General features: G+C 38.2%; 2 protein-coding genes across 2 annotated transcripts in view; one reads left to right on the top strand and one right to left on the bottom strand.

Moving 5' to 3' along the window:
- LRATD1 (LRAT domain containing 1) overlaps positions 1-26730 on the top strand; it is an 836105-nt gene that overhangs the window by 616275 nt on the left and 193100 nt on the right. The window lies entirely within an intron of this gene.
- The window catches only part of NBAS (NBAS subunit of NRZ tethering complex), a 384560-nt gene that overhangs the window by 25271 nt on the left and 332559 nt on the right, over positions 1-26730 (bottom strand). The window contains exons 49-50 of the mRNA XM_049784877.1: positions 12932-13071; positions 10014-10158 (exon numbers count right to left, since the gene is read on the bottom strand). Coding sequence (XP_049640834.1) covers positions 10014-10158; positions 12932-13071 — 285 coding nt within the window. The remainder of the gene's footprint in view (positions 1-10013; positions 10159-12931; positions 13072-26730) is intronic.

Below are 26730 nucleotides of genomic sequence, written 5' to 3' on the forward strand. Positions count from 1 at the left end.
TATCATCACTGCAAAAAAACCCCATTAGCTTAAAGGGTTAACTGGCATATAGTTCCAGAGTGAAAAATGCTTGACATGCTTTTGATAGTCTTTCTTCATGAAAACTATCTGCAGTCTAGAAAAATATAAATGCATATGGAACTCATCAGCTGGGGTTGAATTTTACTCAGCCCTTTATTATAGTGGTTGAATCAGAAAACAATCTTTTATATGAGCCAATACACGATACTCCTTCACAACAAAAATAGAAAGGAACAGAAAGTCAGTTCATAAGCCTTTCCTCCCTGTGAAATTTGTGCAGCTCAGACTCCTGACATTAGCTGCCAGGTGCCAAGCCTTGGGCAAAGAAGGTGACCATGACTGCCCTCTCACTACATAAGCAAAGATCTTCCAGGGAACTGAGAATCGGTATCCTCTGAGGGGTTAAACCTAATGTATGCCATATTCATCATTCCTTTAAATTGCTACATATTGTAGATGAAATATGGATGACCCAAAGACATGCCCATTGAAAGTTCTGGATAAAGGTCTCTGGAATTCTGCTTGCTAAAGAGTCTTTAAGTTACCACTTAGTGCTGTCTCTGCTGAAAAGCAGCAAGGCGTCCCATTTCTCACTGGAAGGCTATGCTACCTATGAAAACTATTTGTAGCAGCAGGCTAACCTCAACTCTGTCAGCTGTGCACTTACAACAGGCTGGGTTCTCTATTGTGTAAAAGCATACCCAGCAACTGGGCCAGGGAAACATGCAGGTTTTTAATCTGGGCTGCCAGACCCTACAGAAAACATTTAGGAAAGGATGAAACAATCCCTTTTATGCAGTGGACTCAGCTATAACAGATTACTCGTTCTTGTACACATTGTTGTAACAAAGTCACTTTCTTGCCTGCACACCCAAAGTGCACCTCAGGAGGCCTTTCTGGCCCTATGCAAAATTCTGACTGGGGAGCCTCCAGCCACTATGCTACATCTGAGGTGTAGCAATACTGCATTAAAACTTTCTTTTTTACCATGGCTTAAAAAGCTGCTGACAACATATTCAGGTATTCAATGTTCTAAACTCCAACCCCCACAGCAGTATCAGTGTTTCTTCACCAAGGACCTAATGTTACCTCCCTCTTCCCATTCCACCTCCTTAGCAAACTTTTGTTCTTTAATTTGCTTGGCTCACAAGCTTCCACCAGTATTAACCCTTGTGTTTTGGGTATACATAGGTTTCTCACTTTCACATCACTTAAATATCCAAGACTCTTCACTTACGGCCTAACAGGTCATCCCCAGGTGGCAACTGTATTTTCAAGTTAATCCCCTCCATTTAATTTAAGGTGATTAACCATGTACAGCTAGTGATATAAGACTAGTGAATGCAGATGCAGTGCCCAGATCTCCCAGAACTCTGGATCACTCTATATGAGGTAAGACCTGCTGTCTCTCTGTCTGATTAACCCTTTGTAATGCTTTTCCGTTTTAGCCTATAATTGCAGAGGAAAAGCTTATGACCGGCAAAGGTGACTCAGATTTCATGGTCTTGGAACCTTGAGTTCCAATATAACACTGCACAGACTGCCTCCTTCATCTGTATTCATGCATTCTGTACTTATATTATTTGTCTATAGGTCTTACTAAAGGACAATGATTCTCTTATCTTACCATGCCAAACTTGCTTGGGGCAGTCTGTATCTAAAGAGATTTCTTGTTTATTATTCCCCCTCTTTGTCCTCACTTTCACACAAACAGTTATAGTAATTAGAAAGCAAGTGTTTTATATCCTGTAGTGTTCATGAAGTTGTCTTTGTTTTTTGGGCCACATATCCAGTGGTATACAGAGGCTACTCCCAGCTAGGTGCTAAGTGGCCTACTTCTGGCAGTACTCTTGAGACCAGGGGGATCAAATTTGGGCCTCTTACATGTACAGTATGTACTCCAGCACTTTGAGCTATTTACCCATGGCTAGATGAAACATTTTCTGAAATGACCTGAATATTCCTTTAAATAAGTATGCTAGATAGATGGCCCGCAGTCAGATCAGCACTTCCAAAAATGGAGAAATTCACTTATGGGAGCTCCTGAGTTGGCTTCATTTATTTGCTAGCAGCTACTGGATAAACACTTATTATGTACTTAAGTATAATCTATGTTTGTTGGATGTTTTCCCCTGTGCTGGAGAGGGAAATTTATTAAGAGATTGATAAAAAGGATTTTTGGGAGTTGCAAAAAGGTCGAAATGGTATTGAGAACCATAAAAAAAAACCTCATATGACATCTTAGGTTAAACTTATCTGATTCTCGGGACACCAAACAATAATCAGTAAGAGACCCTGAACAAAGAGGAGCAGGTGGGCTTGAACTCAGGACACCTAAAAATCCTGTACTTTGCCTATGGTGAGGGAATGGGTGGTCCCTGTGGCTGATGGCTGCCAAAGAATCAGCAACAGCAACTCAGGGTCCTTCTGTTTGAAACTATGTCTCCTGGTGGTCTCAGAGACTTAACACTGGAAGGTGTCGCAGGGCCAGCAAAGGACCCCCGGAAGTCTCGAGGTGGGCAGGGGAGGATGTCCTCTGTTTCCAAACATCAAGCACCTGGCATGATCGAAAGTGTCTCAACTATGAGAGAATAATCACACTGAGATTTCAAAGTGGAAGCTAGCTAGGTTCATTCATTAGCTGGGGCCCGGCTCCCACACAGCTGCTCTCAATCATTTGTTGTCTCAGTGAATCAGGAAATACACGGCACAGTTACAAATACTTGCTTTTTATATGTATTTATTTATTTTCATTTGGGGGCCATACCCAGTGGTGCTCAGAGCTTACTCTTGCTCTGCTCAGGGTATAATATTGGGTGCTGGAGACTGAACCTGAGACAGCCACATACAAGGCAAGTACACTACCAATTGTACTAATGTTCCAGCCCCAGGACTTGGCATTTTAAACTTGTACATGCCATTAATCTGTTTTATAACAATTTGTTTCTGAAAGTCTTACCCACTTTTTAAAATTCTTTATTTTAAAAATAATTTCTTTATTTAGCACCATGATTACAAACATGTTTGTAACTGGGTTGCAACCATAAAATGCACCCCCCTTCACCGGTGCACCTTTTCCACTACCAATGCCCCCCATTTCCCTCCTCCCCCATCTCTTGCCTGTCTTTGAGACAGGCATTGCATTTCTCTCTCTTTATAATCATCATGGTAGTTGTTAGTGTACTTATTTCTCTCTTTTTATTTTTTTGTTTTTGGATCACACCCGGTGCATTCAGGGGTTACTCCTGGCTCTGTGCTCAGAAATCTCTCCTGACAGGCTTGGGGGACCATATGTGATGCTGGGAATCTAACTACCGTTCATCCTGGATCAGTTGCATGCAAGAAAGACACCCTAACACTGTGCTATCTCTCTGGCCCTTGTGTAGTTATTTCTCTAACTGCACCAACCTCTCTTTGTGATAAGCTTAATACCCTTCAGGCCCTAATCTCTATTGTCTCTGGGTATTATAACGTTAAACCTCACATATGAGTGAGACAGTTCTGTGTTTAACTCTCTCCCTCTAAATTATTTCACTCAACATAATAGTCTCTATGTTCATCCACAGGAAAATTTCATGATATAATTTTTCCTAACAGCTGCATAGTATTCCATTGTGCCTATATACCAGTTTTTTTTTTTTTAATTTTTATTGTGATCACAATGGCTTACATATCTTTCACAGTAGTATTTTAGGTACATATTAACATTGAATCAGGGGAATACCCATCACCAGATTTGTCCTTCCCCCATCCCAGTTCCCTTTCTGCAGCCCATATACCCCACCATCAACCCCAGGCTGCTAGAGTAGGTGGGCCCCTCTTTGTCTAGCTTACTATTAGTAGTCATATATCTGTTTGGTCCTGGTACCCTCCCTTGTTTCCCCCTCTATTTAAGAGGCGGAGCTAGATAAATAAAGTTATGTGGTTCTGTTTGAAGGAAAGAAAAGCAATAGAATGGGGTACAAAATAAGAAAAAATAAATAATAAATAAATAAATAATTAAATAAAAAAGAAGTCAATTACTTTGAAAATGGGCAGAGACCTAGAGGCTTTCAACCTCAGTTTGAAAGAGGACATAAAAAAGGTAATTGAAACACCACAACAATACATAAAGAAATATCAAATTAAATATCTAGTGAGCACTAGAGCAATAAAGACAAACACCACACAATAGTCTCGGTTCTGAAATCAAATCATGCTGGAGTGCAAAAAGAAAGAGAAAGATAAGATAAAATAAAATAAAATAAAATAAAATTGGAGATATCAACTTCAATATCTACACCCAAATATAAACATCAAAAAATTGATCAATCAATAAATAAATGTGTGGAAAGATGATTTTTTTTTCTTTTCCCCCCTGCATAGGCACATTAAGTATTGGGGATAGTATAGAGGAATTCCCTTGGCCTAGGAGTTTCAGGGTTTCTCCACCCCTGAAGTATACTGTCAAGGGATTAACTGTAGACTCCTTGCATGATCATTTACTCTCCCCTCGGTGCTTTTGTGGTGTATGGAAGACTTCTGCTTCGTCTTGGGTTATAGAGCATCTGGGTTATTTCCAGATTTGGTAATTTTAAAAGTGCTGCTATAAACATAGGAGTGCAGGGGGCATTATTATATTTTTGTGGTTCTAGAATATATCTCTAGTAATGGTATTGCTGAATCATATTGAAGCTAAATGTCCAGTTTTTATTTTTTTAAGGAATATCCATATTGTTTTCCAGAAAGGCCAGACTAGATGGCATTTCCACTAGCAGTAAATGAGAGTTCCTTTCTTCCCATTTCCACACCAGCAGTGGTTGTCATCTTTTTTGTGATGTATGCCAGTCTCTGTGGCATGAGATGATAACTCATTGTTGTTTTGATGAGGCGCTGGATCCTATTTGCTAGGATTTTGTTGAGGATCTTTGCATTTGTCTTCATCAGAGATATTGGTCTCTAGTTCTCTTTTTTGGTGGCTACTTTTGCCATCAGGGTGTTGTTAGCTTCATAAAAAAAACTATTTGGGAGTGTTTCTGTTTCTTCAATTTCCTAAAAGATCCTGAAAAGGATTGGTAGTAGTTCCTCTTGAAAGGTTTGAAAGAATTCGTTATGAATCAATCTGGGCCTGGGCTTTTGTTTTTGGGATGACTTTTGATTACCATTTTAATCTCCTTAATATAGATCATCTTGCTTACACTTTGGAAGATTATAAAGATCCAAGAATTTATCCATTTCTTTCAGGTTCTCATATTTTGTGACATAGAGTTTCTCAAAGTAATCTCTGATTACCCTTTGAATTTCTGTAATGTCTGTAGGAATCTCCCTCTTTTCATTTCTAATTCAGTTTGTTTCCCTTCCTTTTTTGGTGAGTTTTGCTAATGGTTTATCAATTTTGTTTATTTTTTCAAAGAACTAACTGTTGCTTTCATTGATCTTTCAGATTGTGTTTTGGATTTCCCATTTGTTGACTTCTGCTCTAAGATTTATTATTTACTTCTATCTTCCTATCTTGGTTCATTTTGTTGGTCATGTTCCAATCTTATAAGCTGTGCCATTAAGTTATTTATGCCCCTTTTCCTTTCTGATAAATGCTTGCAAAGCTATAAAATTTCCTCTTAGCTTTAGCTGGGTCCCAAAGATTCTGATAATTTTTGCCTTCTTTCTCATTTGTTTCCAGAAATCTTTTGACTTACTCTTTGATTTTGTCTCTGACCCATTGGTTGTTACTCCTGGTTCTGCACTCAGAAACTGCTCCTGGCAGGCTCAGTGGACCAGATGGGATGCCAGGAATCTAATCTGGGTCCTTCCTGGGTATCACTGGGCTATCTCTCGAGCACCCTGAATGTAATTTCCCTTTTTAATCTTGCTGCTTTCAGTATTCCATCCCTATCTATGGGGTTCATCATTGTGACTGGATGTTTCTTGGCATGCTTTTCTTTAGATCTGTTTGACTGGTACTCTTCAGGCATGTAGGATTTGGTTGCATACACTCTTTAGTTCTGAGAGTTTTTCTGATTGTTGTTGCTACTTCATGGCTTTTCTTCCTGGCACTCCAATGAGCTTTATGCTGTTTCTGTTGAGCTTATCAAAGGCTTCTATTTTCATCTGTTCACATTCTTTGAGGAATTTTCCCATTGCCTGATCATTTATTTTGAGGCTCTTTTCCAACCTCTTCTATTGTATGGAGTTGTTATGTATCTCATCTTCTAGCTCATTGATTCTGTCTTCAGATGCTTACTCTGTTGGACAGGCTTTCCAGTGAGGTTTTTCATTTCACCTACCATATTTTTCAGTCCTGTTATTTCAGTTTGACTTTTTAAATTTTTATTCTCAGCTCCCCTTGATTCTTATTTGTGGCACATTCAGTTTGTTCCATCATTTCTTTGAGTTCTATGAACATCCTCCATATTTCTTCTCTAAAGTCATTATCTGAGAGGCTAAATAGGTAGTTGGTACTTATTAAATCATTGGAGCTACCATCTTCATTCTCTAAGCATGGTGGAAGCCTGCCTAATTTCCCCATTGTCACAGTTGTAATATGATGTTTTCTATGTCCCATGCTGGCATTCCTTGACTAGGAGGAGTGTGTGGGATCCTTTTAGCGCTGCTGATGTGGCTTCCAAGTCCCAAAGCTGCAGGGTCTGCCACTGCAGCCTCTTGTCTCTTGAGATGTGGGTTCCATAGCTCTGGGTCCCTGCCTCAGATTCTGTCCCTTATCTGGTTGCTGCTGACATGGCTTGATTTCTAGCTTGATTCTCTTTGGTTGTGTGAATCTTTACACAATTTTATGTAAGAGGTAGTCATCCTAATCTCCGTTGAGGTGAAAAAAAAAAGTGACTTATAAATTCTGGGGTGTTTTGGTCTTTCTTTTTTTCCTATCTAATGTGTTTTATCTTGATCAGAATTACAGTGCAATTTCTGGGAAAGATGTCTCTTCCTCACTCTTAAGAGTATTTTATATACTGCACTACCAACTAAGAAGGAGGACACATCACTTTTTAAATATGTGAGAAAGTGTTTCTATTCTTCTGATGTTTTCTATCTTCAGGAAATCCATTTTGGTCATGTAAACAAGTATCCTGAACTACAGTGGGCAATTTAAATTAGCACTCTAGGGAGCCACGAAGAAAACGGAATCTCTAATTATGGGAATTCAGTGGAAGAATAGGAAATAAGGGCGAAATAAAGGAAAATGTAAGAAGGCCTTTTAAGATTTCGTCATCAACTATTTAGCAAATAGACTTAGAAGTCACAGAGTAAATCCATCACAGGTACTTGATTTAAAAATTATAAGCCACCAGAAATTTAATCCCCCAGTGATATTAAATATCATGGAACTCTGAAATCAAATTGTAAAATTTCCCAAATGTGGAAAAATAAACAAGACATTTTCACCCTGTAAGAAGTGTTCACTGCTTTGTAACAATTTTAAATTGCATTTGAGTATAGTTATGTTCAATACAAATAATACATACACTTTGCCAGTCTCCTTAATAATTGAAACTGTCTATAGATGTCCCAATAACAAAACAGAAATTGAAACAGCATAAGGCAAATGTGACAAAAGTATTATTGCCCAATAGTTATCTATCATTTCATCAAATTAGAACAAAGACGTGGTAGGGACTCATGTGAATCAGTGAGGTATGTGTAATGGAGGAAACAGAGTAAAGTCCCAACTCATTCTCCTTGCAATCCTTCCACTTTGAAAAATAATGAAAACCAAGGTCTCCTTTGAGTGCACCACATATAAATTACCTTGGAGAACAGAAATGATGTAGGACTCATAATAGTGTGTAGTCCGCTCCAGAAGAGACATACAAATTTCATGAACTACCAGGCTCTCCCTGTGGTACTAGGGCTCATGTTCACTAATCTGAAAGTGTTTCTTGTCCTAATAGAGACAAGTAAAGCCCTTTCCAGGACTCATTCTGAGGTATAACTTATGGAATAATTTCAAGCTGCTATGTTATCTATTCCGATTTCCTTAAAACAACTAGGAATTGCTGACCAGATGATTCTGAGACCAAGATGCAAATAAACAGAATTACTCAATTTGTCAAGGTAATTCAATTTGGCTGTAGGAGTCTATTAGGGGGCTGAATCCCATAGGTATTTAATATTTAATAAACATATATGTGAATAAAATAATGGGTATGTCAGGTTCAAAGATGCACTGGCCAATTTTTCAGTTAACTGCCTTAATTAGAACTAATTATAGTAAGGTCAAAGCAATGAAGAGTATTAGAAAATAAAACAAAGAAACAAAAAATACCAAGATACGTTTCTAAGCAATGAGAGAGAGCTAATAACTCTCACATATAAAACACTGAGAATCTACACCCTACACTCTATATTCTTGAAGAAAATGTAGAGAAAAAGTGGAAAAACAGTCAATAAAATTTATACAACATAATGGAAATAGACTTTCCCATTTGGATATGGCTCCAGTATAGTAAGAATGGCTCAATTGGAAGTATCTTTCTTAATCATTCAAACAAACATTGAAACAAATAATAAGCAGCAACAAATAGACAAAAAGCATTCAAACACAGAAACAACTTGAAACAAACTCATCAAAGATGGCTGAGGTGATATAGAGCAAGACTCTTAAGTCATCAGTACCTCATGCCTTATCAGATGGATATCAACTTATACTTACAGGTGGTGAAGGGTAAAGGAGATAATGGGAGTCTATGCAGAGTGAAAATCCTGCCAGGTGTGAAAAAGTGATACAGCTCAGGGAGGCACAATATAGCAGAGTCCAGGTAATTAAGTAGCTAGTAGCAGCAGAGCATGGTACACAGTCCTGATGAAATATCACTGAAGGAAGGAGAGATCTATTTTGCTAAGTATTTTAATTTGGGTGTTTTATTTTTAGGGATGAGGGGCCACACCCAGTGGTACTCAAGGCTTATTTCTGGCTTTGTGCTCAGGGCTTAATCCTGTCAGGGTCAAGGGACTGCATGTGATACCAAGGATAGAAATCGACCGGCTATGTATAAGTAAATACTTTGATTGCTGTCGCTGCAGCTCCATAAGTATTTTAATATTTTATAGAAGAACTTAAAGATTTATATGATTATATACACAGATTTAATATATAAATATTTTACAGAAGAATTTTTGCCATTCTGATGGCTGGAAGACTTCTTTAAATGGATGAAATGTTTTAAATTCAAATCAGAAAATACTTATCCAGTCTCTCAATCAGAAAACAATTCATTACATGTGCATTCATAATGAGAATATTTTCTTTGAGTGATTGCAATGAGGATGCAAAGAATCATATTTATAATTATCCACTATGTGTATCTACTACGTGGGTAGAAATGTGAAACCAATTAATCAATTTAGTACCATTATCCAAATGCTTACCTTTGAGACTTGTATAGACCTCAGAAAACATTGTGTCAGGTGAGTGCAACGGTAGGAGATGTGATTAATATGTACTTACCTAAGAATCTCTCTATATGCAGGGGCACCAAATGGATAGCACTGTGACAGTCACACTATGGAACCAGGGTATAAAGGTCAAGATGGAGGTGACTGAATTTTTATCATGTTTACAGAGAATACCTATTTGGTTGTGACCCAAGTAATAAGCGTCAGAGTGCTTGGTTAGCAAATGTGTGGGCACCAAAACCTACTAGTACATAACAAGAGGCCTCGTTCCAAGACAACCCGGGCTACCATAATCCATCAGAATTAAGCTCAAATTAGACATAAAAAGGCATCAAAATAAAAAATTGGGTACACTCTGGTATACCAGACTTCAGAGTTCCAACACAGAGCAAACACCTTAAATTATCTTCTCTTCAAGCGCTATCTTCCTCATATGATCTGTTACAAATGATAGTTTTTCTTACCCATAACTTAAAGCTTTTATCTATAACTACCAATAATTTAAGCTAAATTTTCCCTCAAGTATATTAACTGATATACTTTAAAGAGTTTGAATATGAATAGAGACACCGGGCTTAGGAAGATCACTTAAAAGGCCCACTCACCTCTACAGGAAGCGTGTGCTTGGTGTTATATAAGGAGCGAGAGATTTTCAAAACTTCATCACCCAGTTTTTCCTTATTCTCCATTGCACACCTGGTTAGCATCGCTGTAGTGAGTCTCATCCAGGGATTATGGGTTATGCTGATTCTAAGGGCAAAAGAAAAAATGCACAGTATTATACAAACTAAAGCAAAAACAATTGTGTTAAGAAATTTCAAAATGATGGGAGGCAACTGTCACCATATGAATCAAGAGTGAGGACCAAGCCCAGAGACCAGTGCTGCCACCACTGAGCATGGCCATGCCATGGTAAAAGGAAACAGCAAGGTGGAGACTGGTGCAAGGAGACAAGGGCAACTACTTAGTTGCATGGCCATAAATTTCTTCTAGTCAATGAACTCCAGCACAACATGTAAAAGACACCACACAGCAACGGAGATAATGGAGAAACAACACAGAACTCCAACACACTTAGAGAATGAAGAAGATAACTACAAAGACCGGACTCATACCATCCACCTATATAGACTCTGCAATAAGGACTTTAGAGAAGAAATGTAGAAGAAGTTCAAAGAAAGCATGACAGGAACTGAACAGACTACAGCTAAGACTCAAGAAGATATGAAAATAGAAATGAGAAAACTTCAGGCTGAAAAAAACAGGACTGAAAACATAGTAGGTGAAATGAAAATCTCACTGGAAGACCTCACCAGCAGACTAACAGCTGCTGAGGGCAGAAGCAGTGAGCTGGAAGATGAGCTGCATAAGATAAATGATCAGAAGATAGAAAAAAAATCCTCAAAGAAAGCAAACAGATGACAATAGAATTTTGCGATAAACTCAATAGAAACAACATAAGAATTAATGGAGTCCCAGCAACCAAGAAAGAAAAGGCCCTTGAAGAATTAACAGTCAAGGACATCATTGCCAAGAAGTTCCCAGTTACAGAGTGCATACAACCACATCCTGATGCCTGAAAAGTAGCAGCTAAAAGAAATCCAAAGACACCCTAAGGAACATACTAGTCACAATGATGAAAGCCACATCCAGTGATAGGATACTAAAAGTAGCAAGATCAAAAAGTAAAATTACATTCAAAGAAGCTTATTTGAGATTTACAGCAGATTTACCACAAGATTTACACCCAAGAGGCTGATAGATTGCACAGTGGTAGGGCATTTGCCTTGAATGCAGTCAATCCAGAACGGATAATGGTTTGAATCCTGGCATCCCATATGATCCCCCGAGATGCCAGGAGCAATTTCTGAGCACAGAACCAGGAGTAACCCCTGAACACTGCCAGGTGTGACTTTCCCCAAAAAGCATAAAACAAAAAAAATATTTACACCCAAGCCTCACTTGATGCTTTCTACTTTCCAAGTTTCAATCTGAGTGTTCTTAACATAACTTACATCCTCAATGTCTCAGGCTGCTTCCTCAGGTGTCAATGCAGCCCAAAGGACAATGTTGGTTTTGATAAAGAACGTAATTTTCAATGGTTAGCTAAGAATAGCCCCTAAGGGGTGTGCCCCTTAACCCCTACCCTCCACTAAAAACAAACAAGCAAAAACAAAGGGAAAAAAATCTACCTGTGAGCTTGTCATCTCTGCCCAGGCAACAGCCATCTCACAAACATTTATTTTTTTCCATTTCTAAAAAGCCCAAACTAATCAAACCAGCTCTCAATTTGCTTCCGTTGTTCCTTGCTGTTCCATAGCAATATTAACCTCCTCAAAGAGTACTTATTTTTATTTTTATTTATTTTTTGTCAGCAAGGACACGACATCTGTCCACGACAGATGACAGTTCAGACAAAACCTGTCCACTTTTTCTAAAGTTATCCTTGCCTTATGTGTCAACTCCATGGTGTTAGGAGTGAGAAAACTATGGGGTGAAGGTAGGTTAAATTATACTACCTCCCTTGAATGTTTGTTGTGTAAACTGCTAATCAATAATATGTGGGGGGGAAAGTCCCACAATATTGTACATTGCTAATAAGTAAAATTGTCTACTTATTAAATATTCATTCTTAAGATGATTATCTGTGTTCAGAAGCTTAAAAGTCTCTTTCCCTACACCTCTCTTTATGTTGTTGTTGTTGTTGTAATGTACACACTTGGCTTTTGGTCACAGTGCTCACATATTTCCTTGTAGTGCTTATGAGGGGTTACACTCATTAGTTGTGGTGATTGTACCAAGATTTTAGCTGCAGTACTGTCATTGTTTCCTACATCATTGGGAGATTGTGGTGTTCACACACTGTTTGTAGTGTTTGCTTTGAGTGGCACACTTTAGTTATCATGTGCACCCATGCAATCCACCACAGATCACACACTTTGCCGTGGTGTCTGGAACCCCAAATGGCAGAGCTTTTGGCACATGGTGAGAGGAACGAGGGATCAAATAGGAAGGCGTCACTTCTGTAAGGTGGGAACTAAGCCATCTCTGTTTGAGAAAGTTTAAATTTTCCTGGAGAAAATATGAATTGTTTTGTTGACAACATAAATCAGTTTTCACTCTCAAGGCTTGTCTGGTCATTCTGAATAAAATGTTTGAGTTTAGAAAAAACAAGAAATGTTTCCTCTACAGCATTTCAAAAAATAAGCTGTGCCCTCTCAATGTAAATATTTGCGTACTGCTTTCTTAGATCTTTTTATGGTCTTAAATTTTTTGTTTGCTTTGGTGTCACACCCAGCAATGCTCAGGGCTTACTCCTAGTTCAGCAATCACTCTTGGCAGAGCTCAGGGGACCATATAAATTGACACAGATCGAACATAGGCAGGCCATGTGCAAGGCACGAACCTGATGTACTATTTCCCAGTCCCCATGTAACTGCTGTACTATCTAGCTCCAATGGTCCTAGAATTTTAAAGTCCCCCCAAAGAAACCTAGTCAGGTTAAATTTATGTTCAGACTTACACATAATCATGTTTCATAGGTGGCCAAGCTTGCAAGAGCAGAACCAAGTGCTGAAATTCAACCTCCTTGTGACTGGATTCCAGGAGGTCCACAAAGAGAGAGTATCTGTTCTCTTCATCTTCAACGTCAGCTACGTCAACCTGAAAGGGAAAATAAACATTGGGAACTGGTAGCAAAGTCTAGGGAATTGATTGTTAAAGAAATTAAACTGACTTTTCATTAATCTTTAAAAATTTATTTTACTATTTTCTGAGGTAGTTCAGCCACTTTCTTTCTCCAAAAAAAAACACTTAGAAGATCTATGACCCAATGTCAACATTCATGCTCAAAAATTTGAACAGATCTCAAGATGGTTTGTAATCTTTATTTATGTGTTTGATTACTCATGTGTTTATCTTTTTTGTTTGTTTATAAACTCTTTTTTAATCATTACTTTATTTAAATACCATGGTTAAAAAATTGTTCATGATAGAGTGTCTGTCACAGAGTGTATACTACCCTTCACCAGTACACAATTCCTAATTTTCCTCCCACTCAACTCTCCCCACTTTCCCTTGCCTGCCAGGCATTATACTTCTCCCTTTTGACACTGGAGACTGCACAATTGTTAATTCAGGGTTATCATACATATAACTTTATCCCCTTTCAGCATCCAGTTCTTGCTCATAGTAATCAGTTCCAACTATCATTGTCATAATGGACCTTTCTCTACTCTACTGCACTCACCACTCTTTGTGGCAAGCTTCCTATCCTGAACTGGTCTTCCTGGCCCTCATCTCGATTGTCTCTGAAAATTATTGTCATATATTTTTTCTTGTATTCCACAAATGAATGAGATTATTCTATGTTTATCCCTCTCCCTCTGATTTATTTCACTCAGTACAAGACTTTCCATATTCTTTACCAGAATAAATTCAAACAAGCAGCATTGGCTTGCCTGTGCTTAAGATGTTATAACCAATTTTTAAATTGACATTATAATAGTTCATCAACTTAATCAACATAACATTTTAACAAGTTTAAATCATTCTTATTACATTTCTAGTACCTGATCTAGCTTTGTTACCAAATCTTTGTACTGTTTAGGAAATTTCTCTAATGTGAAATCAAATATATTTTATAAGTTTATTCATCATGTGTTATTAGAAATCAAGTAAAAATAACCTTTAGTTACACTTCATTTTATGGAGTGGCCTCTCAAGTGATGATGAGAGGTACTGGGGGACCATCCTGGTGATTTTTGACCACTAGAGACACCCCATCTGGAGCTAGGGAACTCTAATGTCATACCCAAAACTGATTCAGGGGTTCCAACATGCTGCATCAGTGATGCTCAGTGGGACAGACACAAGATGCTGGGGATGAAACCAAGGATAGACACCGTTTCTATGCACAAACCCTCCTACTATCTCTCAGCTCCCTCACTTCTCCATTTCCAATGCAAAATAAATCTCAGTCAAACACAAAATATTCACTGCATCTCACTGAATAATCAGATGTTTCTTTAATTCTGAGCCAGTTTGAAAACAAATCATATATTCAATAGCTCTACTTAAATTAAAAAAACATTTTTACATATAGAGGTGAAATGAGGGCCACAGTATAAATGGGTAATTAAAATACTTGTCTTGCAAAGGAATAATGTGAGACTCAGATAATAATTTGTTAGAAGAATGATAGAAAATGTATGGTTATCTACATATTTCTACATGCTATTATGAATACATGTTTCCAAAATATTTCATTTAGGGGTCACTTTGGCTCTTATCCCAGGAAGCCACATGAAAAGGGCTCAACTATGATTGTGCATTATTACCAAAGCTGATGTGTTAATTATTGTTAATTATTCAGGGAAGTTGTGCTCACATAGTCATAGTCACTGATATTTCAAAACCTATTTTTAAAGCCCCATGCCATTCTTCATTTAATAACAACCCCAAGCATTTTATAACTTTGAAATAATTTCATAAGCCCATAAGCCAGCTGACCATTATAATAACTTTCATATGGAGGACTTCCAAGGTCTTATTAACTTCACTTTTAGGATAAAGTAATGGGTTTATCTGTGTTGGTAACAAAGCAGCCAAGGGGCAAAGCCAACAAATAATTATAACCAGATCAGGATGTTCAGAACTGGGAGGATTCAATAAGCGAAAGGAGTTCCTTTTTATTGAAATTGGAGATCTAACTGAGCAGCCAGAAGTGCTTTCTTATTTATAATTTTTTTTTTTAAATCTCAAGCTCAAGAGACCTATGTGCTATTACTTGAACCTATACAGCTTCTTGGGCACTCTTGGCTTTCATCATAAGCACTTCCACTTAAGGAATTTTGATGCTTCCTAACTTGGCAATATTTTTTTTTCATATATCTACCTGGAAAATTTCCTCCCTTCCTTCAATCTTCTCAAAATGTCACTTTACCTGAAAATGTATTATGGGCCTGCCCTACCAAAAACAGCACTTCCCCACCTTCCACCTAATACCTGATCTGTTCTCATTTCTTCCTTAGCATGTTCAGGTAAATTCATATTACATTTATTCATTGACTTTTTTTTCCTTCAAAAAATGCAAGTTCCTTGGACCCAGAGAGATAACACAGGGCTAAAAGACACTTGCTATGCATGAGGCCAAACCTGGTTCAATCCTTGGCACTACATATGGTTCTCTAAGCACTGCCAGAAATGACCTCTGATCACAGAATCAGGAGTAAGCTCTGAGTACTGCCAGGTATGGAAAAACAAACAAACAAAAAACCAAAACCACAATTCTTGAAAATAGTGACTTCCATGTTCAGTGGCTTATGCCCAATATTTGAAATAACACCTGATGTAAAATAGTTTTGGGGATCTGTTAGTGACGTTGGTATTGTAATGAGAAAATCATCAAGAAAGGAATCACTAAAACTGACCTTCAGGCAACACATTCACTAACACTGCAACTCTCCCAATGATGTCTATGGGCTGCCCCTAGATTTCAGCAGAGCTCACCTCTGAGTCACATTTTCCCTATTTAAAAAATGAGCTTCAAAAATCCCCAAAGCCTCAGAAATCAGAGTAGTTGCCTGAGAAAGGGGTTGGTAAACGATCTTTCTTTCTTGAATAGCTGAACTGCTTCAGAAGATATTTGAAGCTGATTTATATCAAAAGATATTTTAAAAGATTTGAAGCTTAAATAATTTAAAAGACTGAATGATCTAGCTCTATACCAGTGAATTACTAGGTATTTTATGTATATGATAAGAATGATTCTTCAAATCATTTTAATTCTTTATGATAAAGTTTCTATTAATTCATATTATTAGCGATGAGCATAATAGCAACAAATAATGACAATTTTAAAATTTTAAGGTTACAGTTCCTATTTCTGCTTCTAGTCTATTTCTATTTCTAGTCTATTCCTGCTTCTAGTCTTTGTATTTCCTATTTCTGCTTCTACTACACTGATAACCTCCATAAGAAGGAAAAAATTAAAATACTAGGCACCCTTGTTTTGTTTCTAGTTTCAATTAAAAAGAAGTCTTCAAATTCCAATTGAAAGTCAGTTATGGGTTCTGAGAGAGAGAGTACAAGAGGTTGAGGTGATTGCTTTGCATGAAGTTGACCCTAATTCAGCCCCTGACAATGTCTATGAGCCCCTCAGCAGAGCCAAGAGTGATTCTGGGCACAGAGCTAGGAGTAAGACCTGAATACTGCCAAGTATGAACTCCAAAACAACAATAAAAAAACCTCCAAATGAAAGAAAAATATGATTCTGTTAGTTAGGATTAAATATTAGTAACCAGCCACGAATATTGAACAGAGCAAATCATCAATATCTTAGGAGAACATAATGGGAAAAATGAGGCTACTTCCATTCTTAATTCCTCCCCACCCAAACCCGCTCCCTATGTGGACATTGTTGTGAGATGATCTGAGACTGTACACATTCTGACTCTGGAACACTGTGGGTCACACCCTCTATTTGTGGTGCTAGCACAAAACTGGCTCTGGGGCACGGGGGATCACCCAGTTATCTGGGCAACCACGTTCAGTCAGAAGAGCTGTGACCAGGTTCACACTTTGGCTCAGGTAAGCAGCGCCGGAAATTGAATTTATGGTCTGTCTCCTACTTCCAGCCACCATGCTATTTTGGACCTTCTTATCTACTTTACTTTCTAAATGTGGGTTTTAGTCCAAATATTTTCATACAATAGTAATGTTGCTCATTCATAGTTAGAAAGAAAACCCAAACCACTAGAAGTTGAAGAAAACCACTAATCATTAACAAGAGAAATTGAAGAGAAATGGTGGGAGTAGGGGATATATTGCTCTGTGAACACAAAGAATGAGGCAAAAAGGTCTTAAAGGCAACAGGTTTTTAATGACTGCAAATAATAAGAACTAAATTAAAATAAGTTTATTTATGCTTTTGGGACACACCAGGCTGTGCTCAGGACTGACTCTGGCTCTGCAATCAGGGATCATACCTCAGGGCCATTGAAGACCTATAAGTGCCAGGAATTCAATCTGGGTTGTGATATGTGAGAAAAGAACCCTACTCACTGTACTACCTCTATAGTTCTAAGTCAATATGAACTTAAATTCCCTCCTACGCATAACAACAAGTCAAATCACAGTATAGATGTGACCCATCCACATGTAGCCCATACTAAACTGTATGGCCCATTTTAAATTCTGTATTTTCAATATCTGAACATACTTTATGAAAACATGATAAATACAGAAACTGACATAATACTGAAAGAAAAATAATAAGAAATAACTCTAGGACATATTTGGACATAAAGGAAAGTAGTTGTGACAATCAAATGCTCCAATGTATTCCACTACGGAGACTGTAAAACAAGTTCTAAAGGATGATCAAATTAAATATGCTGTTTCAAAATAGAGCTGATAAAGTCAGTGTAACATCAAAAGTGCTTATTTTGGAGACACTATTAGACCTTCTTGAGGCTTAATTTCCGCTTCTCTCAGATGAAGATAACATATTTAGTGGTGGCTGTGAATATAAAGAGAACATAAAAAGCCAGTATGGAGACTAGCACATGGTAAGAATATAGATATGAATGATATGATTTGTATTATCTTCAACATCACATACTATGTATCAAAACAGCAGAAAGCTGGGTATGTGTCATTTTCTAATAATATACACACTTACAGTCTAGGCAGGAAAGAAGAAAATACAAAGAAATGCAGTTTATTTATGGTAATGAAACTGAGGGTTTTATTTTTTTGAGATCTCTTCTTTTTGTCATCTTTTATGAAATTTCATTTATTGTAAAACAAGTTTTTAAAATAACTCTTCAACACGCCTTTTACAAATTAGTGAAAATAAATGTGAGAGAAATTGCTATCTTTTTTTTCTTACATTTTATTTTATTATGTCTTCTTCCTCAACAAATGCAGAGATGGAGGATGGGGAATGCCCAATATTCCCATAGTTTGTCTAGCTTCCTAACATTCCTAGCTGCAACTTGCCATACTGATATCACTATCAAAACAGCAGAAGATTTTAAAGATCAAAATTCAAATGTGTTTCAACACTAGAACATATCTATTTCTTTGTCTCTGAAAGAGATGCCGCTCTCCTCATTGAATTAGGTGACTTTAGGCCCTGGTATGAGTCAATTTGTCAAGTGGCTACAGTCGCCTTATCGCACAGAGAGTCACTGCCCTTGAAAAAGCAGAGTGAGTTACCTGTAACCAGAAAGAATAGTTTTACTGCATCTACAAGTACTTTATAAACACAAAGTGTCAAGAGAGTGAGTGTTGGGAGTAAAATTAACACTGCTTATTTACTACGAAGTTGATGAGCTGTGAGCCTGGTTCTAAGACAATCACATGATGACATCTGATCTAAAGTTACAAAATAAATGTATAAAAGCACTTTCCATGAGCACAAAAATGTCTTTTGAGGTTATGTGTAGGTCTTCAAGAATGTAAAACAAACATCGTCACATCACTTAAGAAACAGAAATATGAAAAAGTGACAGGCAGAGTTCATCTCTAGAAAAATAACCTCTGATCCATAAAACTCATTTCTTTTGATAAGGTTTAAGGTTGCCCATATTAATCTACTATGTCTAGATGGAACCAAGAAGGCAACATTTAAAAAAAATAAAAAACTAATCAACTATTGTAGTTAGTTAAAAACTATTAAGATTACCGTTTTGGGAAACGAGAGAGATAATACAGTTGCAAGTGCACCTTCCTTGCACACAGATCACCTGAGAAATAGCGCTAAAGTTTAAAGGTAGACTAGCTATTTTCTTTTTTCTTTCTTCAAATGTTTCAAATGGTGTGTGTGTGTGTGTGTGTGTGTGTATGTGTGTGTGTGTGTGTGTGTGTGTGTGTGTGTGTGTGTGTGTGTGTGTGTGTTTGGACCACACCTGGTAGTGATTAGGACTTGCTCTTTGCTCTTTTGCTCAGTGACCAGAGATCACTGCTGGTGGATCGGTCTCAAGGAATCATATGTAGTATCAGGGATCAAACCTAGTTAGACGTGTCAAGGCAAACACATTACCTGATGTACTATTATTATGGTCCCAGGGTAGCTATTTTCTGGCATATTTTTTCCATTTCTAGGACAGAGAACTGAAGAAGAGCTGGAGATAGAGAATTTCTTAAGAACTTGCTATTACACTATTTGTAATAGAGAAAAAAGTGTTGCTGAGGAGGGCCAAAGACACATGCAATCTTCCCTAGGCCAAGTGAAGTGAGATTATCCACTGTACTAGGGTGTCTTGATAAGGAACAAAAATATGAGACTACAGACCTGAGTCCCTCATGCCTGCCAGCCTTGCATAGGAGCTGCCCACATCATGACAGCTATACATTGTACATATACTTCCATGAGCCAGTATCTTGGTAGCATGTAGGGAATCAGAGATCGTGGTCTGTGGCATGGTTTTGTTCCTACTGCCTTGACAAGAGCAGAACTAAGGAACTGATTTAAGGTCAGAAATGAAGGGGCAGGGTGTAGTTATCCAGTTGTTCCTGGATGGTGCTGCCAGGGCCCTCAGTTCATTGTTAATCCCTTCAATGAGATGTTTTTACTTGCCAGACCTTAATGCTAATGGAGTCCCCTGTCCTGGCAGCCCCATGCACCTGCTGCAGAGCCCTACCTTATAGTTTAGGTCCTTTTGTTTGCACCCCACTTTCCAGGACACCAAGGTGAATCACTGCAAACTCCTGGCCTCCTCAAGCTTGTCACAGCTTTCTCATGGCTATTTCTCATCTCTGTGACTCTGAAAGTGAAGTTAGAGGTGGACAGTTCCTATGTAGTGTCACTGGGTCACTGGATGGCTGCAAAGTTAGGAAATCATTGGATGCCTATGCTCTGCAGAAGGGCTAGGCTCCTGCAATGGGAGAGGGAGTGTTTTTAAATGGAGTCTTCAGTGTAGTGCATTGGTTGGAGGGACTCAGAGTCCTCTGGGTACCCCACGGTGGGTGCCATGTGGTGTGGGAGATGGGACCCAGAGGTAGCTGCAGCTCCCTAGTTCCTACTGTGTCTTAAACTGGGGTAGGAAGAGAAGGAAATACCAAATGAGAAATGAAATGCCTACATTTGCTCATAGGACTGGAGTTGAGCACAAACTTTTAGCCTTGGATTCTTTACTATGGGACTCTTTAGGAAAATGAGTGCTTGTTCATAAACTACTCAAGAGTAAATGATTCTCGGGGCCGGGCGGTGGCGCTAATGGTAAGGTGCCTGCCTTGCCTGCTCTAGCCTCGGACGGACCGCGGTTCGATCCCCCGGCGTCCCATATGGTCCCCCAAGCCAGGAGCGACTTCTGAGCGCATAGCCAGGAGTAACCCCTGAGCATCACCGGGTGTGGCCCAAAAACCAAAAAAAAAAAAAAAAAAGAGTAAATGATTCTCAACTACCATAAAACTTCTCTCTCTGCAAACAAGCCCTTATGAAAGAACGGTAGTTGAGGTTCCCAAGAGGTTCCCTGAGGCTTGGAAATCATTTGTGGATACATAAAGAAATCATTTGTGGATACATTAAAGAAGCAGAAAAGGTGAGTATAACAGTAGTTCTGGGCTATATTTTCTAGTATCCTCCTAACTTAAAGTTATCTTAAAAATACCAAAAAGACACAACAAAACCGTCCATAAGTGCTGCTGTTACTTCAACACATAATAGACATTTTCACATAAATACATATAATGTTTATAAAATATTTTATAAAGAGGGTCCTGATAGAAAAAATCTTTGCATAAGAGCTATTAAATTCTGCATTAGAAGTTATTTTATTTTTACTGGTGGAGGGTTTGGGCCATACCCAGCAGTGCTCGGGTCACTGCAGTGCTCATGGCAGTGCTCATGGTATCAGGACAGAAGCAAGTTCCAGCCTCCAAATCACGTATTCTAGTTCTCTCAGCCATCTCACTAGCTCTGCCTTATACTTTTTTTTCCTTCTTAAACAAATAACTAAACATGCCATGAGTCCTGATGCATACATATTTACTTTCAAAGAGTCGCTATTGGCTAATTTTTAAAATGAGGCTAGATTTAAATTAAGAAAGCATTAATATTTGAAACTGGAAAATTTTCACTACTGTGCTATTCAGAATGGAAGGCTGGTCCTGCCATGCAATAGCCACTGACCACAGGAAATACTTCTCTTTGGCCTGGTAACAACAAGAAAAAATAATTAAAATTGCAGGTTATTTTGAGAATAGTATATTACAAAACACAATACAATAGATGTACAAATAGAAACACTTCATATAGGCATCAAATACTAAGTTAGCCACGTCCTACTATGAGGTCACTATAGATGGTAGATATTATAAATGTTCTAACACACTTTAGCATTGGGATGTCAAAAATTCCTAACTACTATGAGCCTTGTGAAGAATGGACTGAAGATCACTATGAGGTTTAAATATGACACAAGCACGTCTGAACTTCAGTCCATAAATATCCCTAAAAACATGAAAATGATATAGCATCTCAGCTTAAGTAAAAACATACTTGCTTTATGTTGAGTTCATATCCTAACCCCAATTAATTACTCCAAATAGAAGTTACCCGAGAGCAGAGTAGTATCCCATTTAATCCTCATGACTTCTCTATGTGGCCTTCATCCTACGATGAGGAAACAGATTATGTGAGTTTTAAAAACTTTCCCAAGGTTCACTTAGAGCAGGTGAGTAGTGAGGTGGATTTGAATGCAGGCCAAGAACCCAGATACATCCTTATGATCCTTTGATTGGCATTTTCTATCTTTAGAGTAAAGCACCAAGGACAGCATATAATCTCTCATTGATTCTCAGTAAATTCTCAATGAATGTTTCTTCACATGTGTTCTGCTCAAACAGTTATGAAATTGGACATGTCTCAAAATATTTCCATTGAACAACAGTTAACAGCTACAGTGCTTTCATAGGGACGAACTGTGAGAAATAACTAGAGATAAAACAAACTTTGTTTTTGGAATCAAATTCCTGATTTCTCAAGACATACTCATATTATACCCAAGTATATTCATGGAGGAAAGAAAATGAAAGACAGAAAGGAGCATGTTTTATGTAGTCCACTGTTTCCCACACACTTTGGCTGAATATTACTTTCCTAACAAGTGGCAAAGAGGCAGAGACAGGACTATGAATTCTGGTGTTCAGGCCAGACAGACTGCATCGGAGTTCCAGGTTCTGTCATTCACAAGTCCTGTAATCTCCTCTAAAACAGAGAAAGCCAACATAGGTAGAAGCCTATTTTCATAAGTAAATTCTGCACTGTGACCTTCTTATACCTTCTACAGCATACCCTTTCTCCTGGGACACAGACAAAAGAGAAACCTATAAGGAACCCTTTATTAATAGACTCTGAAGATCTCCAAATATTTGTAGTATTCTATCATATGGATGCTCTCAATTTAAGTCATCATAACTAAGAGGCACAACACGCTGAGCCTATATTAGAACATTTCAGATTTCTTGTTTTATTTGGATAAGCATGCTTGTTTTTGCTTCTACAAAAGAGGCAAATTGGCTGGCCAGAAATCACTGTCACCAATATAGGACAAATGAGTACAAAACACCATCAATCTCAAAGCTCCAGGTCACTCTGTAAGGAAGTCTTCTCCTTACTCCACGCATATCATTGTGCTTGTGTATGAGGGAGAAGCAACACCATCTAATCTGTCATCATACGTGGCAAGAACATCAGACTGAATGTCAGGAGCTCTGGCCTTGTCATCTGAAAGGTGACCTTGGACAAGTTTTTAAAATTCAATATTCATTTATTCAACAAACATTTGCTGAGCGTCTGTGTGATCCATCTCTCATAAAATTTATATTCTAATGAGGAAGAGAGAAGCCATGTAATAAATACATAGAAAGATAGGGAGGCACATAGCAAGAAGTGAATTGAAAATGGTGAATGATAACAAGAGAAAGATAGTCATGGCATAGACTGTGTCTTGGTGACTAATTTAGGATGTAGATGGGAGAAAGCTCAGATATCAGAGGCACAAGTTTTTGTGTGAGGCGCTGAGTTTGATCCCTAGCATAGCATGGCTTCTCAAACATCCAATGGTTTATAGCTATGACATCCTCAGAACCATCTGTCTCAGCAACATCCCTCTACCAAGCCCAGTTTATAACTTTCTAGTCATGTGGGCCAGTACTTTGGGAGTGGCCATTAGACTTGCTGAGTATTGCCTGGGAGCACTCCTCACCATCAGAAGATATGTAGTTGTTTTGATAAAGATGATATTTAAATTAACATCTAAAAAGGTAACTTTCCCTTTTATTAAAAAAATGGAAGTACTGAACTTGAATGCTTTTGCAGATCTATTCTAGTACTAGGAATCTGTGATTATGGCTCTGAGGGACAGATTAGATAAGTATATGCACATATTTTTTAATTATTTTATGTACATATATATTTAACATCAAATATTAACACATTTGATTAAGTAAATCACTTATCATACTGATTCTTTTTTTTTGTTTTTTGTTTTTTTTTTTTTGGCCCACACCCGGTGATGCTCAGGGGTTACTCCTGGTTATGCGCTCAGAAGTCGCTCCTGGCTTGGAGGACCATATGGGAAACCGGGGGATCGAACCGCGGTCAATCCAAGGCTAGCGCAGGCAAGGCGGGCATGGCAGGCACCTTACCTCTAGCGCCACCGCCCAGCCCCATCATACTGATTCTTAGCTCTAAAAACATTTAAGATTTGAGCAAATCATATGTACGTTTGTCATAAACTTTGTACTGAACTTTTTTCCACAGTTCTTTGTCAGAGAACTATACGGTAAAGAACATATTTTTAAAATATGTTAGCAAATTAAATCAAGCTTGGGCTCTGACCGAAAGAGTTAGTGTGTCCTTGCAGATTTCAAAGGAGACAAAAAATCCATGAATTTGTAATAAGGTTAAAAGTTGTTTTAACTCGATTCTTTTTAGTGATCACTTACAACCATGAATTTAGAAAAGCTGAAATGTTTAAGGGAAAACTCAAAGCCACATGCACTCTTTTACATAAAAATAGGGGGAAAAGTTTTAGTGGTGGAGTATGAAAACATCAGTATTTCTGAACCATATTTTTCATGCACTGGTTAACTAGAAAATTACAAAAACTCAGATAAATTTGTACCCAGGGGAAAAGCACAATGGGTCCCCCTTCACCCACTGCTCTGCAGCTCCTGCCCTGTCCCGTGTTCCCACCTCCTAAGCAGAGGTACTCTCTGGAATGAAAATGAAGGCCTTTCAAGCTGTTTGAAAAATGAGGGCCTCTGAATTTTTAATTCTGTTAACTAATCATTAGAAAACTAGAAATTGCTGTCTCTGAGAACCAGGGAAGTAGCCGGCTCCACAGACTCTGTGTTTAATTTTGCAGAAGCTGGCTGGTTTCCCAGCAACACATTGATTTGTGGGGCCACTACTTTGGGCACCTCGAGGATAATTAAATATTAAGTCCCCTTTTTGATGTATGCAAAGTCTGCCTAAGAGGATTACCATGCACAGGAAAGCAGCGGTTCCACATTTTCTGGTAATTGAACATTGCAATATCATTATCTATTCTTATCTTTACTCTGTAAGAAACTGTCTCTAGCCTTAATATCACCTTTGAGAATAGAGAAGGGGATAGATGGAGAAGGAAGGAAATGAAACCCCGGTCAATCAACCTTTAGGGTCTTCTACGTATTGGGCGTAGAGAACTGAAGAAGACAATTTAACGTGTGTGGGGAAAAATGAAAGATGAGTTGAGCAAATCAATCCTACTCACTTCAGTTCCAGGTTTTATAATTCAAAGCAAGTAGCCGTGCTCATGGTTTAAGCATCTCCATAATTATATACAAAAGTGGCAGGAGGTGGCCACAAATGCATAGGATTTTGCTAGTAGTACCTTGATTTCTCTTCTGTTGCAATGAAAAGTAACACAATTTGTGTAATTTAGTTTGCTTTGGTTGGATGGCCACCCTCCCCAACTTTCCCCCCAAACCTCTCCCTAAAAAAGCAATAATGAAAGTTCTACAACATTCCAGCATTGTTCCTGCTATCACTTGAAACTGAAATTTTTGTATTTATTTTCCACAAAGCAAGTAGCCAATAGCTCTTCCAAATCTATATGCTCTCCATCACAAATTTGAGTCAGCTATGTCAGGCTGACAGACAATACTCAATTCTTAAAGGAGGTCATTTTTTCCTCAGAAGACGATGGACAAAAAGCCCAATAAGACAATGTAGTAGTTCTTATTTTTACTAGCAAATACTTAAAAAAAATCATTAATTTCTAGGAAGAGGAAAATTAGTCTTATGTGGGCAGAAGGGAAGAATTGAGAAAAGGGGCTGAAGAGATAGCATGGAGGTAGTGTTTGCCTTTCATGCAGAAGATCATTGGTTCGAATCCCAACATCCCATATGGTCTCCTGTGCCTGCTAGGAGTGATTTCTGAGCATGGAGCCAGGAGTAACCCCTGAGCACTGCCGGGTGTGAGCCCCCCCCAAAAAAAATTGAGAAAAACTGGGGACAGAATGGTAGCAAAAAAGGAAAGGTATTTGCTTTGAGTATGGCAAACTTCAGTTAGATCCCCGACATCCCATATGGTCTCAGAGCACTGCCAGAAATGAGAGCAGAGCCAGGAGTAATCTCTGAGTATCACCAGTTGTGGCCCAACAACCCCCATCCCAATAACAAGAATTGAGAGAAATTACAAAGAAAGGGGACACAAGCTAATATTACAAGCAAAAAACGATATTCTGGGAGTGAGGGAACTTGTACCATCACAGCAAATGGTGAAATGGTAAGCTACATAAGCATCTGCAAATAACAGAAAACGCTGGTGCTGGGCAACACTGAGCCCGAGGAAGCCAAAGATTCAGGTAAGAGGAGAATCTTCTCAAAGGCTAAGTTACTAAAACACTTATGCAATAGAAAAAGTTAAGTGCTAAAACCTAAAATCTACAAAATATTTATTTTAAATCACTGAAATCATATGAAAGTTGAAAGACATTCTTGCAATAGTTTTCAGAGACAAAAGAGAGGAGGGCTCGAAATTCCAGCTCACTACATGAAGCTCACCACAAAGAGTGATGAGTGCAGTTAGAGAAATAACTACAGTGAGAACTATCATAACAATGTGAATAAATGAGGGAAGTAGGAAGCCTGTCTAGAGTACAGGCGGGGGTGGGATGGGGAGGAGGGAGATTTGGGACAGTGGTGATGGGAATGTTGCACTGTGAAGGGGATTGTTCTTTACATGATTGAAACCCAACCAAAATCATGTTTGTAATTAAGGTGTTTAAATAAAGACATTAAAAAAAATAAAGAAAGTTGCA

The sequence above is a fragment of the Suncus etruscus genome, chromosome 12 (genome assembly GCF_024139225.1).
Source record: "Suncus etruscus isolate mSunEtr1 chromosome 12, mSunEtr1.pri.cur, whole genome shotgun sequence".
In the NCBI taxonomy this organism is placed as follows: Eukaryota; Metazoa; Chordata; class Mammalia; order Eulipotyphla; family Soricidae; genus Suncus; species Suncus etruscus.